This window comes from Oncorhynchus gorbuscha, linkage group LG02 (genome assembly GCF_021184085.1).
Source record: "Oncorhynchus gorbuscha isolate QuinsamMale2020 ecotype Even-year linkage group LG02, OgorEven_v1.0, whole genome shotgun sequence".
Lineage (NCBI taxonomy): Eukaryota > Metazoa > Chordata > Actinopteri > Salmoniformes > Salmonidae > Oncorhynchus > Oncorhynchus gorbuscha.
The window spans coordinates 37,037,310-37,051,864 of record NC_060174.1 but is presented as its reverse complement, the minus strand read 5'-3'; the positions used below and the strand labels follow the sequence as shown (position 1 = coordinate 37,051,864).

The 14,555-nt window shown below is 45.2% G+C and overlaps 1 protein-coding gene across 1 annotated transcript in view; it reads right to left on the bottom strand.

Annotated features, from left to right (window-relative positions):
- The window catches only part of LOC123990122 (SH3 and multiple ankyrin repeat domains protein 3-like), a 134,930-nt gene extending 128,481 nt beyond the window's left edge, over positions 1–6,449 (bottom strand). Inside the window, exon 1 of the mRNA XM_046290752.1 lies at positions 6,183–6,449. Within this exon, the coding sequence (XP_046146708.1) occupies positions 6,183–6,269 (87 nt within the window). The 5' untranslated portion in view covers positions 6,270–6,449. The remainder of the gene's footprint in view (positions 1–6,182) is intronic.
- Between the last annotated feature and the right edge of the window lie 8,106 nt (positions 6,450–14,555).

Below are 14,555 nucleotides of genomic sequence, written 5' to 3'. Positions count from 1 at the left end.
CCCTACCCCTGACCTCCCACCCCTCTTTCACATTAAATATGTGAGCAGGCCCCATCCAATGACATAAGCAGTCATCTCACACAGCCAGGCAGGGCAGGGCAGGGCAGAGCTGGGGAACAAACACCTGGGTCTATGTCAATCTGGACAAAAAACACTTGTTTGACGCAACAATTACTGGTTTGACACAACTATTCCTGGTATAACATAACAACTCCTGGTTTAAAATAACAACTCCTGGTTTGACACAACTCGGTCAGTAAACAACAAGTTCAGTTACTTAAAGTTTCACTTGTCAGTCCGCTGATTGTAGGGCTTCTGCTGTATTGTAACTGGTAGTATCCTTCAGCGTTCTAGGAATCATCCCAGTTTTACACACAAGCGGTACTTTATTCACAGCAAAACCAGTAAAGCTGGCTGCCATCACAGCTTGACAGGAAAAAACTGAACACATGCAAGGAGTGAAAACAATAGAAGTGTTCGAAAACAATAAACAGTAAGCAAAACTATTATGGACAAAATGCATTCTAGACCTAGAACGTCCACAATCAAGACCCTGCAGAGCTTACGGAAGGAATACGTTCTAGAACTCTCACAGCCGTCACCCAGCAGAATGTCTGGCTGAAGTGCATATGCCTACTGGAATCTGACCATCCATTGAAATCTCTTTGTCCACAAACTCTCTTAACCCCTGAAATGGCATATGACCCTCTCAGTATATGTATGTGGTGTCTCACCTCTGTTGCTTGGTTCCTGTTGGTTCTCTCAGTGCGTAGGAGCATGGTGGCTAGACTCTGTAAGTCCTCGACTGTAGACAGGTTAGGTTAGAGCACGGCTGGCTAGTGCTGGACTGGCTGGCTAACTGACATACAAATGCAGCTAACGTGCCAAACCATCAGCCCCACTGACCAACACACAAACACACATGCAGAGAAAGGACTTTGTGCATCACTGAGGTCCCCAACTTGCCTTCCTCTCCCCCTGCCCCCATCCACCCCCAGCCCTCCCAAATGGCAAAGTAAGGTAGCATTTCAGCATTGTCCAACATCATCAGTGAAACCTTGATCATTATTGAACCGAAAAGGTGGTTGGAGGGAGCATGAAGTGCATGGAGTATGTCAGTTTTACCGGACAGGACAACTACTTCAAAATGGTTCCATTGCCAGTGTGTATGTCAGTGGGGTGGAGGGTGGAGGGGCAGGGGGAGGGGGGGGGGGGGGTTGCAGGGGTGGGCAGGGAAAATGTGAGGAATGCATGGAGTCATCAAACAGGCCAGAGAAAAGAAGAGCTGAATCAGGAACAGTCATGTGCTCACAGACTGACTGACTGACTGACTGACGGAAGGACCGAAGGACGGACAGGCAAATGGACAAACAGGAAGGGGCCCAGCAAATACTTAAACATACCCAGTTACAAACAACCAGACTAAACTCAGACTAAAACAAGACTAGAGTCAACAAGTCCAAAACCAACATTAGCTGAAAACCAGACAAGAAACTGACTAAAGAAAACAAAGTGGACGGAATCCAGCCCCAATGTGCAAATGACTGTCCCATTCTATGGATTGTCTGAGGTTATGGCCTCAGAAGCATTAAAGGAGGATGTGCAGTGGTTCTTATAGTAGCTACCTACCCAGCTACCTAACCTCACTTTGAATCTGTCCACAAAGTCTCTGACTCATAGGCTAACCCTGGCTCCTGTCCGGAGTCTCACTCCAGTCAGTCATTTAGTCAATCAGCCAGACAGCCTGCCACTCCACAGAGCTGACACTTAGCCTAAACCATGTTGGCCTGGAGATCTAAAGTCAACTGCTGCCTTGAACTGCTTAGTGTTACTGTGAAATTAGGAGTGTATACAACATGTTTTCACACTGATATTTAACAATGTACTGTACGTGAACTGGCTCGAATGTGGTAAAACACTTTTTTATAGAGAACATTATAAAGAGAGACACAAAGGGTAAGGTAGAGTAGCAATAGGAGAAATGGGATCCGGGACACGTGGGTAGTGCAGTTATTCAGGCGATGGGTCATTAGTGCTCTATTATCCTCTGCCTGCAGTGGGCAATCTTCTACACCCCTCAGTCATCTATTAATACTGCCTTACCTGGCAATACAATCATGGTGCTATATAATGATATGTTAATGGAGAAAAATGAATATGGGATCTTTGTGTTTCCGTGTAGCGGTCAAATCAGTGTCACTGTAGATGCATGAATCAAAGGGTTACTGAGTACAGAACCTATTCCTCCATATCAAAGAGAGAGTTGGAGGGGAGACTATGGGTGTTCCTCAAAATGCACACTACCGTGGTCCGAGCACGCACACTGGAGCACGGGAGGGTCAGAGTAGGAGTCCAAATCAAAGTGTGCGAAACGAGGCATGGAGGACACTTCTTGAATGCGTACTCATGCATCGATGAAAGCTTCAATGGAAAGTATGCAAAGAGATACGACGGAACCACGTTAAAAAAAGAGGCAGAATTTATAGCAACAATTATTTGAGCTGAAGCGACAGGAAATACACTCTGACTTCAGAATGAAATGTTACCAATTCACATTTCATACGTTGACTACAATACTTTATCTTGATATGTTAATAAATACATGCTGTGTTCATTTTGGCATGTTTATCTGCCTACATACCGTAGATCGCAAGCCCATAAGAAGTCAATAGGGCTAACTGGCTAGCTACTGTACTGGTAGCTAGCCAGATAGCTACTAATAATTGACATCTATCTTGCATAACATTCGTTTTAGGTCATTTCTGCCTGTTTGACTATATGGCCAGCTAGATTATAACTGTTAAAATATCTAGCTGATAATTATGAAGTAAAACATTTGCTTTGTGTATCTTGTTCCGTCTATTGTTGCCATTGTCCTGGTTGGAAGAAGGTTCAGTGAATGGGGAGGTGAAGCGTAGTGTAGTGTGTAGTGCAGAGTGGTCTAGTGTAGTGTGTAGTGTAGGGTGGTCTAGTGTAGTGCAGAGTGGTCTAGTGTAGTGCAGAGTGGTCTAGTGTAGTGCAGAGTGGTCTAGTGTAGTGTGTAGTGAAGAGTGGTATAGTGTAGTGCAGAGTGGTCTAGTGTAGTGCAGAGTGGTCTAGTGTAGTGCAGAGTGGTCTAGTGTAGTGCAGAGTGGTCTAGTATAGTGCAGAGTGGTCTAGTGTAGTGTGTAGTGAAGAGTGGTATAGCGTAGTGCAGAGTGGTCTAGTGTAGTGTGTAGTGAAGAGTGGTATAGTGTAGTGCAGAGTGGTCTAGTGTAGTGCAGAGTGGTCTAGTGTAGTGCAGAGTGGTCTAGTGTAGTGCAGAGTGGTCTAGTGTAGTGTGTAGTGAAGAGTGGTATAGCGTAGTGCAGAGTGGTCTAGTGTAGTGTGTAGTGAAGAGTGGTATAGCGTAGTGCAGAGTGGTCTAGTGTAGTGCAGAGTGGTCTAGTGTAGTGTGTAGTGCAGAGTGGTCTAGTGTAGTGTGTAGTGCAGAGTGGTCTAGTGTAGTGCAGAGTGGTCTAGTGTAGTGTGTAGTGAAGAGTGGTATAGCGTAGTGCAGAGTGGTCTAGTGTAGTGCAGAGTGGTCTAGTGTAGTGTGTAGTGCAGAGTGGTCTAGTGTAGTGTGTAGTGCAGAGTGCTCTAGTGTAGTGTGTAGTGTAGGGTGGTCTAGTGTAGTGTGTAGTGCAGAGTGGTCTAGTGTAGTGTGTAGTGTAGTGTGGTCTAGTGTAGTGCAGAGTGGTCTAGTGTAGTGCAGAGTGGTCTAGTGTAGTGCAGAGTGGTCTAGTGTAGTGTGTAGTGAAGAGTGGTATAGCGTAGTGCAGAGTGGTCTAGTGTAGTGCAGAGTGGTCTAGTGTAGTGCAGAGTGGTCTAGTGTAGTGTGTAGTGCAGAGTGCTCTAGTGTAGTGCAGAGTGGACTAGTGTAGTGCAGAGTGGTCTAGTGTAGTGTGCAGTGCAGAGTGGTCTAGTGTAGTGTGCAGTGCAGAGTGGTCTAGTGTAGTGTGCAGTGCAGAGTGGTCTAGTGTAGTGTGCAGTGCAGAGTGGTCTAGTGTAGTGTGCAGTGCAGAGTGGTCTAGTGTAGTGTGCAGTGCAGAGTGGTCTAGTGTAGTGCTGAGTGGTCTAGTGCAGTGCCCCAGGCTGTATTGTCTACATGACCTGGTTTCAGAACGTTACCCTGACCCTACCACAATCAATCTATGCTCTTTACTTCTTTCTTTCTCTCCCTATCACCCTCTACTTCTCCTGCTTTTTCCATCTCCTCTTCATTCCCCCTCACTACCTCTCTTTCTGTGTCCTCTCGGTCATCTTTGTCTCCTCCCATCTCCTTACACACACTATCTTTTTCCTCTTCTTTTTCTTCTCGCTGTATTTGAGTTGACCTGCTGTAGACTGTGCTGTAGACTGTGCTGTAGTCTGTGCTGTAGACTGGGCTGTAGTCTGTGCTGTAGACTGTGCTGTAGACTGTGCTGTAGACTGGGCTGTAGTCTGTGCTGTAGACTGTGCCGTAGTCTGCACTGTAGACTGTGCTGTCGACTGTGCTGTAGACTGTGCTGTAGTCAGTGCTGTAGTCGGTGCTGTAGACTGTGCTGTCGACTGTGCTGTAGACTGGGCTGTAGTCTGTGCTGTAGACTGTGCCGTAGTCTGCACTGTAGACTGTGCTGTCGACTGTGCTGTAGACTGTGCTGTAGTCAGTGCTGTAGTCTGCGCTGTAGACTGTGCTGTCGACTGTGCTGTAGACTGTGCTGTAGACTGTGCTGTAGACAGTGCTGTAGTCGGTGCTGTAGTCAGTGCTGTAGTCGGTGCTGTAGTCAGTGCTGTAGTCGGTGCTGTAGTCGGTGCTGTAGACTGTGCTGTAGTCTCAGCTATAGACTGTGCCGTAGTCTGCGCTGTAGACTGTGCCTTAGACTGTGATGTAGACTCAGCTGTAGACTGTTTTGTAGACTGTGCTGTATTCTAGACTGTGCTGTAGACTGTGCTGTAGACTGTGCTGTAGACTGTGCTGTAGACTGTGCTGTAGACTGTGCTGTAGACTGTGCTGTAGTCTGTGCAGTAGACTGTGCTGTAGTCTGTGCTGTAGTCTGTGCTGTAGACTCAGCTGTAGACTGTGCTGTAGACTGTGTCGTAGTCTGTGCTGTAGACTGTGCTGTAGTTGGTGCTGTAGACTGTGCTGTAGTCTGTGCTGTAGACTGTGCTATAGACTGTGTCGTAGTTTGTGCTGTAGACTGGTGTAGTCTGTGCTGTAGTCTGTGCTGTAGACTGTGCTGTAGACTGTGCTGTAGAATGTGCTGTAATTTTGTACTATATGGCCACACACACACACACACACACACACACACACACACACACACACACACACACACACACACACACACACACACACACACACACACACACACACACACACACACACACACACACTTAGCTCTGTCCTTCTTCAGCAGCTCAGAGCATCACTTCAGGGTTATGACAAGAATGTGACAGAAGCAGAGAAGTATGATAATAGAAACAGAAACATAATACAATTCCACTATTGTCCCTGGGAGTCCCACTCCACACAGATACACCCCCATGTGCATACATATACACATACACGCACGCACGCACGCACGCACACGCACACACACACACACACACACACACACACACACACACACACACACACACACACACACACACACACACACACACACACACACACACACACACACACACACACACACAGACAGCTCTGTCCTTCTTCAGCAGCTCAGAGCATCACTCCAGGGTTATGACAAGAATGTGACAGAAGCAGAGAAGTATGATAATAAAAACAGAAACATAATACAATTCCGCTATTGTCCCTGGGAGTCCCACTCCACACAGATACACCCTCATGTGCATACATATACACATATACACACACACACACACACGTCTGGGTACACACAAACACAGTGCAGAGAGAGAAACATTAGCATGCTGAAAGAGTAGCTATCACACATAACTGCAGCACTCGTATTCCTGACACTGCTAACATGCAGCAGAGCTGAACGACAGAGGAGAGACAGAGAGAGAAGATAAGAGACAGGAAGATGAGAGAGAGAGATACAGAGAGTGAGAAAATGAGAGTGACAGAGAAAGAGTCAGAGCCACTGACAGACATAGAAGAAGATATAGAGAGGGGGACAGACAGAGAAATGTGTAGATGGATAGAGCGAGTGGGATACCTTACTATTGAGTTTGGCTTTCCTGGCTTCTCTTGCCTTCCTCTCCTTTCTTTCAGCTTCCTCTCTTCTGCCCAGAGCAGACCCCATCTCACACGCACACACGCACACTCACACTTACACAAACTCTGGCTCACACCCTCACTCACACACCGCCAAAGATCAACTACAGTCCCATCGTCAAAACATCCTGCACATGGCCATTACCAGTCCCCTTTTCTCTTCTCCTCTCCTCCTCTCTTCTCCTTTCCTCCTCTCTTTCCTCTTGTCTCCGTGACTTCCCTCCTCTCTCACACTCCCTCATTCGCCCGCTCATATCCTGCCAGAGTAGTAGAGGCACACACACATGCACACACTCTCACCCACACTCTCACTCACGCGCTTACACAGACCAAACGAGAAATGGAGGAGGGATTTCACAGGATGCTGATGCGGCCAGAGAGAGGGAGGGAAAAAGGGGGAGGGAGAGAGAGAGGAAAGGAGGAGAGATATTGAGATAGGTGGAAAGGAAGAAAAGAGGGAAAAAGAGGAGGGGAGAAGAGAGAGGGAGGGGAGGGGGTAAATGGATAGTACTAGTAGCAGCAGTAGTAATGTTGTATTTTATGTTACATGGAGCTGATGGATGTAAAGCACTAGGTGCAGTAAAACCCTTACTATACTGTATCCACCAGTGATGTACACACTGTGCTGGCAAGGCAATGGTAGTGTGTGATGGGGTTGTATGGTTATATCTGTGTGTGTGTGTGTGTATATGCTTGTTGTGTGTGTGGTTTGTGCGACTGTGTTTAAGAAAAATCCACGCAAAAACGATCTTTTGGTATGTTTCATTAGTACATTGTTGACATAGTCCCAACATGTTTTGTTTTGCCGCAATCAAGTTTTCAATATATGTAACTTTCAAAATACAGAAAACATCCATACGATGCATTTTGCATCAAATCATTTTGGGACTATGTCAACAATGGACTAATGAAACAAACGCCAAAATATAGTTTTTGGGGATGAGTGGGGAGGGTCAGGTATAGGCATGGAAACAAAACTTAGAGTTGTCACAGTAATTCTAAACAGCTATGTATTTGGCCCTCATATAATGATGAGAGCAGGATCAGGTTAGCTGTCCTCAGCATCAGTAGGTCATTCACTACAGATACTATAATATTGTACAAAATAACTGGTTATTAGCAGGTATTGTGAACTGTCTGTCTGTGGGAGTGCCCACACATGCAGACACACACACTAATGGTCAGAGTATGAATGGATCTCATCTCTGCTGCAGCCTGTATCTGGCTGTAGGAGTAAATACGATCCCACGCTGCATGAATGAGAAACAGGGACTTCTGCTGCAGCATGTATCTGGGTGTAGGAGTAAATACGATCCCACGCTGCATGAATGAGAAACAGGGACTTCTGCTGCAGCATGTATCTGGGTGTAGGAGTAAATACGATCCCACGCTGCATGAATGAGAAACAGGGACTTCTGCTGCAGCATGTATCTGGCTGTAGGAGTAAATACGATCCCACGCTGCATGAATGAGAAACAGGGACTTCTGCTGCAGCATGTATCTGGCTGTAGGAGTAAATACGATCCCACGCTGCATGAATGAGAAACAGGGACTTCTGCTGCAGCCTCTATCTGGCTGTAGGAGTAAATACGATCCCACGCTGCATGAATGAGAAACAGGGACTTCTGCTGCAGCATGTATCTGGCTGTAGGAGTAAATACGATCCCACGCTGCATGAATGAGAAACAGGGACTTCTGCTGCAGCATGTATCTGGCTGTAGGAGTAAATACGATCCCACGCTGCATGAATGAGAAACAGGGACTTCTGCTGCAGCATGTATCTGGCTGTAGGAGTAAATACGATCCCACGCTGCATGAATGAGAAACAGGGACTTCTGCTGCAACATGTATCTGGCTGTAGGAGTAAATACGATCCCACGCTGCATGAATGAGAAACAGGGACTTCTGCTGCAGCATGTATCTGGCTGTAGGAGTAAATACGATCCCACGCTGCATGAATGAGAAACAGGGACTTCTGCTGCAGCATGTATCTGGCTGTAGGAGTAAATACGATCCCACGCTGCATGAATGAGAAACAGGGACTTCTGCTGCAGCATGTTTGCAGTACAGTGTGTGCGTATTTGGTATTTTATCAGGATCCCCATTAGCTATTGCGAAAGCAGCAGCTTCTCTTCCACGGGTCCACACAAAACATGAAACATTACATAATACAGACCATTGATAGACAAGAACAGCTCAAGGACAGAACTACACTGAACAAAAAAATTAATGCAACATGCAAAGTGTTGGTCCCATGTTTCATGAGCTGAAATTTTAAGATCCCAAAAATGTTTCATATGCACAAGAAGCTTATTTCTCTCAAATTTTGAGTACAGGGTTTGTTTACATCCCTGTTAGTGAGAATGTATCCTTTGCCAAGATAATCCATCGACCTGACAGGTGTGGAATATCAAGAAGCTGATTAAACAGCATAATCATTACACAGGTTCATCTAGTGCTGGAGAAGGCCAATCTAAGGCCACTCTAAAATGTGCAGTTTTGTCACACAACACAATGCCACTGATGTCTCAAGTTTTGAGGGAGCATGCGGACTGCAGGAATGTCCTCCAGAGCTGTTGCTAGATAATTATTTGTCTACCATAAGCCACTTCCAATGTTGTTTAATAGAATTTGGAAGTACGTCCAAGCACCCTCACAAGTACAGATCATGTGTACGCGTTGTGTGGGCGAGCGGTCTGCTGATGTCAACATTGTGAACAGGGTAGCCCCATGGTGACAGTGGGGTTATGGTATGGGCATAATCTATGGACAACGAACACAATTGCATTTTATCGATGCAATTTGAATGCACAGAGATTCAGTGACGAGATCCTGACGCCCATTGTCGTGCCATTCATCTGCTGACATCACCTCATGTATTAGCATGATAACGCACTGCCCCATGTGGCAAGGATCGGTACACAATTCCTGCAAACTGAAAATGTCCCAGTTCTTCCATGTCCTGCATACTCACCAGACATGTCACCCATTGAGCATGTTTGTGATGCTATGGATCCACGTGTACAACAACGTGTTCCAGTTCCCTCCAATATTGAGCAACTTCACATAGTCATTGAAGAGGAGTGGGACAACATTCCACAGGCCACAATCAACAGCCTGATCAACTCTATGTGGAGGTGTGTGGCGCTGTGTGAGGCAAGGTATCTGTGACCAACAGATGCAGATCTGTATTCCCAGTTACAGTGCCTTGCGAAAGTATTCTGCCCCCTTGAACTTTGCGACCTTTTGCCACATTTCAGGCTTCAAACATAAAGATATAAAACTGTATTTTTTTGTGAAGAATCAACAACAAGTGGGACACAATCATGAAGTGGAACGACATTTATTGGATATTTCAAACTTTTATAACAAATCAAAAACTGAAAAAATGGGCGTGCAAAATTATTCAGCCCCTTTACTTTCAGTGCAGCAAACTCTCTCCAGAAGTTCAGTGAGGATCTCTGAATGATCCAATGTTGACCTAAATGACTAATGATGATAAATACAATCCACCTGTGTGTAATCAAGTCTCCGTAGAAATGCACCTGCACTGTGATAGTCTCAGAGGTCTGTTAAAAGCGCAGAGAGCATCATGAAGAACAAGGAACATCATGAAGAACAAGGAACACACCAGGCAGGTCCGAGATACTGTTGTGAAGAAGTTTAAAGCCGGATTTGGATACAAAAATATTTCCCAAGCTTTAAACATCCCAAGGAGCACTGTGCAAACGATAATATTGAAATGGAAGGAATATCAGACCACTGCAAATATACCAAGACCTGGCTGTCCCTCTAAACTTTCAGCTCATACAAGGAGAAGACTGATCAGAAATGCAGCCAAGAGGCCCATGATCACTCTGGATGAACTGCAGAGATCTACAGCTGAGGTGGGAGACTCTGTCCATAGGACAACAATCAGTTGTATATTGCAAAAATCTGGCCTTTATGGAAGAGTGGCAAGAAGAAAGCCATTTCTTGAAGATATCCATAAAAAGTGTATTTTAAAGTTTGCCACAAGCCACCTGGGAGACACACCAAACATGTGGAAGAAGGTGCTCTGGTCAGATGAAACCAAAATCGAACTTTTTGGCAACAATGCAAAACGTTATGTTTGGCGTAAAAGCAACACAGCTCATCACCCTGAACACACCATCCCCACTGTCAAACATGGTGGTGGCAGCATCATGGTTTGGGCCTGCTTTTCTTCAGCAGGGACAGGGAAGATGGTTAAAATTGATGGGAAGATGGATGGAGCCAAATACAGGACCATTCTGGAAGAAAACCTGATGGAGTCTGCAAAAGACCTGAGACTGGGACGGAGATTTGTCTTCCAACAAGACAATGATCCAAAACATAAAGCAAAATCTACAATGGAATGGTTCAAAAATAAACATATCCAGGTGTTAGAATGGCCAAGTCAAAGTCCAGACGTGAATCTAATCGAGAATCTGTGGAAAGAACTGAAAACTGCTGTTCACAAATGCTCTCCATCCAACCTCACTGAGCTCGAGCTGTTTTGCAAGGAGGAATGGGAATACATGTCAGTCTCTCGATGTGCAAAACATACCCCAAGCGACTTACAGCTGTAAAATCGCAGCAAAAGGTGGCGCTACAAAGTATTAACTTAAGGGGGCTGAATAATTTTGCAAGCCCAATTTTTCAGTTTTTGATTTGTTAAAAAAGTTTGAAATATCCAATAAATGATGTTCCACTTCATGATTGTGTCCCACTTGTTGTTGATTCTTCACAAAAAAAATACAGTTTTATATCTTTATGTTTGAAGCCTGAAATGTGGCAAAAGGTCGCAAAGTTCAAGGGGGCCGAATACTTTCGCAAGGCACTGTATGTGTGATCCATGATTAGGGCCAAATTTATTTATTTCAATTGACAGATTTTTCTATATGAACTGTAACTCAGTAAAATATTTGAAATTGTTGAATGTTGTATTTTTATTCAGTATCCATCAATTTAAACTGGCACACATAGCCTACATATCAATGAATACACACAACATGTCTAGGTCAAATAGGGGAGATGCGTTGTGCCGTGAGTTGTTGCTTGATCTGTATTTTGAAATCAGGTTACTGTTCATTTGAGCAATATGAGATGGAAGGAAGTTCAATGCAACAATGGTTCTATATAATACTGTACTCTTTCTTGAATTTGTTCTGGATTTAGGGACTGTGAAAAGACCCTTGGTGGCATTTCTGGTGAGGTAAGTGAGTGTGCGTCAGAGCTGTGTGTAAGTTGACTATGCAAACAATTTGGTGTTTGTGTGTGTGTGTGTGTGTTGCTCTCAATTTTTTAAACAGGATTATCTATAAGGGGAGATTTGCGTGAAAGTGATTCCACACTGGTGAAATCCTCTCATCCTCTGCCATACATCTGTGTATATTTATGTGTGTGTGTGTGTGTGTGTGTGTGTGTGTGTGTGTGTGTGTGTGTGTGTGTGTGTGTGTGTGTGTGTGTGTGTGTGTGTGTGTGTGTGTGTGTGTGTGTGTGTGTGTGTGTGTGTGTGTGTGTGTGTGTGTGTGTGTGTGTGTGTGTGTGTGTGTGTTGCTCTCAATTTTTTTTAACAGGATTATCTATAAGGGGAGATTTGCGTGAAAGTGATTCCCCACTGGTGAAATCCTCTCATCCTCTGCCATACATCTGTGTATATTTATGTGTGTGTGTGCTCGCGTGTGTATCATATACTCTCTATTATATACAAATCCCACCTACATATTTCTACACAGAAACACTGCCATGAAAAGATGGCTCACAATACAATGCACTCACACAGTCTCTGGCTCTCTGAGCAGCACACCTACAATAGCCTTTCACTGTCAATGGAAGATAAAACTCTGTATATAATAAGCTACTAGCTGATGGGCTGTGTTGTATTATAAAGGAGTATTGCAATTAATGCCTTAACCCTAAACTATATGGAATTGTTTTATGGTCATACCAAAGACTATTTTGCTATTTAATTTAGAATGGTAAGACCCCTTGAAATATTAAAAAGAATATATCAAAAAATGCTATGGCAAAAAAAAACATTTTTAAGCTTAATGCTATTAGTCCATACAAACCCATTGAATAACAGATTCAGTACATGGAACAACAGACAGTGCCCCCCAAAAAAATCTAACATAAATTTGTTCTGAAGTGTCAGGAAACATTTTTATGTTTAGTCTCAATATACAGTATACAGTACCTGTCGAAAGTTTGGACTCACCAATTCATTCCATTCTGGTTTTTCTTTATTTTTACTATTTTCTACATTGTAGAATTTTTCAAAGTAGCTACCCTTTGCTTTGATGGCAGATTTGCACACTCTTGGCATCCTCTCAACCAGCTTCATGAGGGAGTCACCTGGAATGCATTTAAATTAACAGGTGTGCCATGTTAAAAGTTATTTTGTACAATTTATTTCCTTCTTAATCTGTTTAAGCCAATCAGTTGTGTTGTGACAAGGTATGGGTGGTATACAGAAGCCCTATTTGATAATAGACCAAATCCATATTATGGCAAGAACAGCTCAAATATGCAAAGAAAAACGACAGACAATCATTACTTTAAGACATGAAGGTCAGTCAATGCAGAAAATGTCAAGAACTTTTAAAGTTTCTTCAAGTGCAGTCGCAAAAACCATCAAGCGCTATGATGAAACTGGCTCTCATGAGGACCGCCACAGGAAAGGAAGACCCAGAGATACCTCTGCTGTAGAGGATAAGTTCATTAGAGTTACCAGACTCAGAAATTGCAGCCCAAATAAATGCTTCATAGAGTTCAAGTAACAGACACATCTCAACATCAACTGTTTAGAGGAGACTGGGTGAATCAGGCCTTCATGGTCGAATTGCTGCAAAGAAACCACTACTAATAAGAAGAAAATACTTGCTTAGGCCAAGAAACACAAGCAGTGGAAATCTGTTTTTTGGCCTGATGAGTCCCAAATTTTAGATTTTTGTTTCCAACTGCTGTGTCTTTGTGAGATGCAGAGTAGGTGAACAGATGAGCTCCGCATGTGTGGTTCCCATCGTGAATCATGGAGGAGGTGGTGTGATGGTGCTTTGCTGCTGACACTTATTTATTTAGAATTCATTGGCCAGCTCTCCCGCTATCTCTCTCAGAATGACCTTCTTGATCCAAATCAGTCAGGTTTCAAGACTAGTCATTCAACTGAGACTGCTCTTCTCTGTATCACGGAGGTGCTCCGCACTGCTAAAGCTAACTCTCTCTCCTCTGCTCTCATCCTTCTAGACCTATCGGCTGCCTTCGATACTGTGAACCATCAGATCCTCCTCTCCACCCTCTCCGAGTTGGGCATCTCCGGCGCGGCCCACGCTTGGATTGCGTCCTACCTGACAGGTCGCTCCTACCAGGTGGCGTGGCGAGAATCTGTCTCCTCACCACGCGCTCTCACCACTGGTGTCCCCCAGGGCTCTGTTCTAGGCCCTCTCCTATTCTCGCTATACACCAAGTCACTTGGCTCTGTCATAACCTCACATGGTCTCTCCTATCATTGCTATGCAGACGACACACAATTAATCTTCTCCTTTCCCCCTTCTGATGACCAGGTGGCGAATCGCATCTCTGCATGTCTGGCAGACATATCAGTGTGGATGACGGATCACCACCTCAAGCTGAACCTCGGCAAGACGGAGCTGCTCTTCCTCCCGGGGAAGGACTGCCCGTTCCATGATCTCGCCATCACGGTTGACAACTCCATTGTGTCCTCCTCCCAGAGCGCTAAGAACCTTGGCGTGATCCTGGACAACACCCTGTCGTTCTCAACTAACATCAAGGCGGTGGCCCGTTCCTGTAGGTTCCTGCTCTACAACATCCGCAGAGTACGACCCTGCCTCACACAGGAAGCGGTGCAGGTCCTAATCCAGGCACTTGTCATCACCCGTCTGGATTACTGCAACTCGCTGTTGGCTGGGCTCCCTGCCTGTGCCATTAAACCCCTACAACTCTTCCAGAACGCCGCAGCCCGTCTGGTGTTCAACCTTCCCAAGTTCTCTCACGTCACCCCGCTCCTCCGCTCTCTCCACTGGCTTCCAGTTGAAGCTCGCATCTGCTACAAGACCATGGTGCTTGCCTACGGAGCTGTGAGGGGAACGGCACCTCAGTACCTCCAGGCTCTGATCAGGCCCTACACCCAAACAAGGGCACTGCGTTCATCCACCTCTGGCCTGCTCGCCTCCCTACCACTGAGGAAGTACAGTTCCCGCTCAGCCCAGTCAAAACTGTTCGCTGCTCTGGCCCCCCAATGGTGGAACAAACTCCCTCACGACGCCAGGACAGCGGAGTCAATCACCACCTT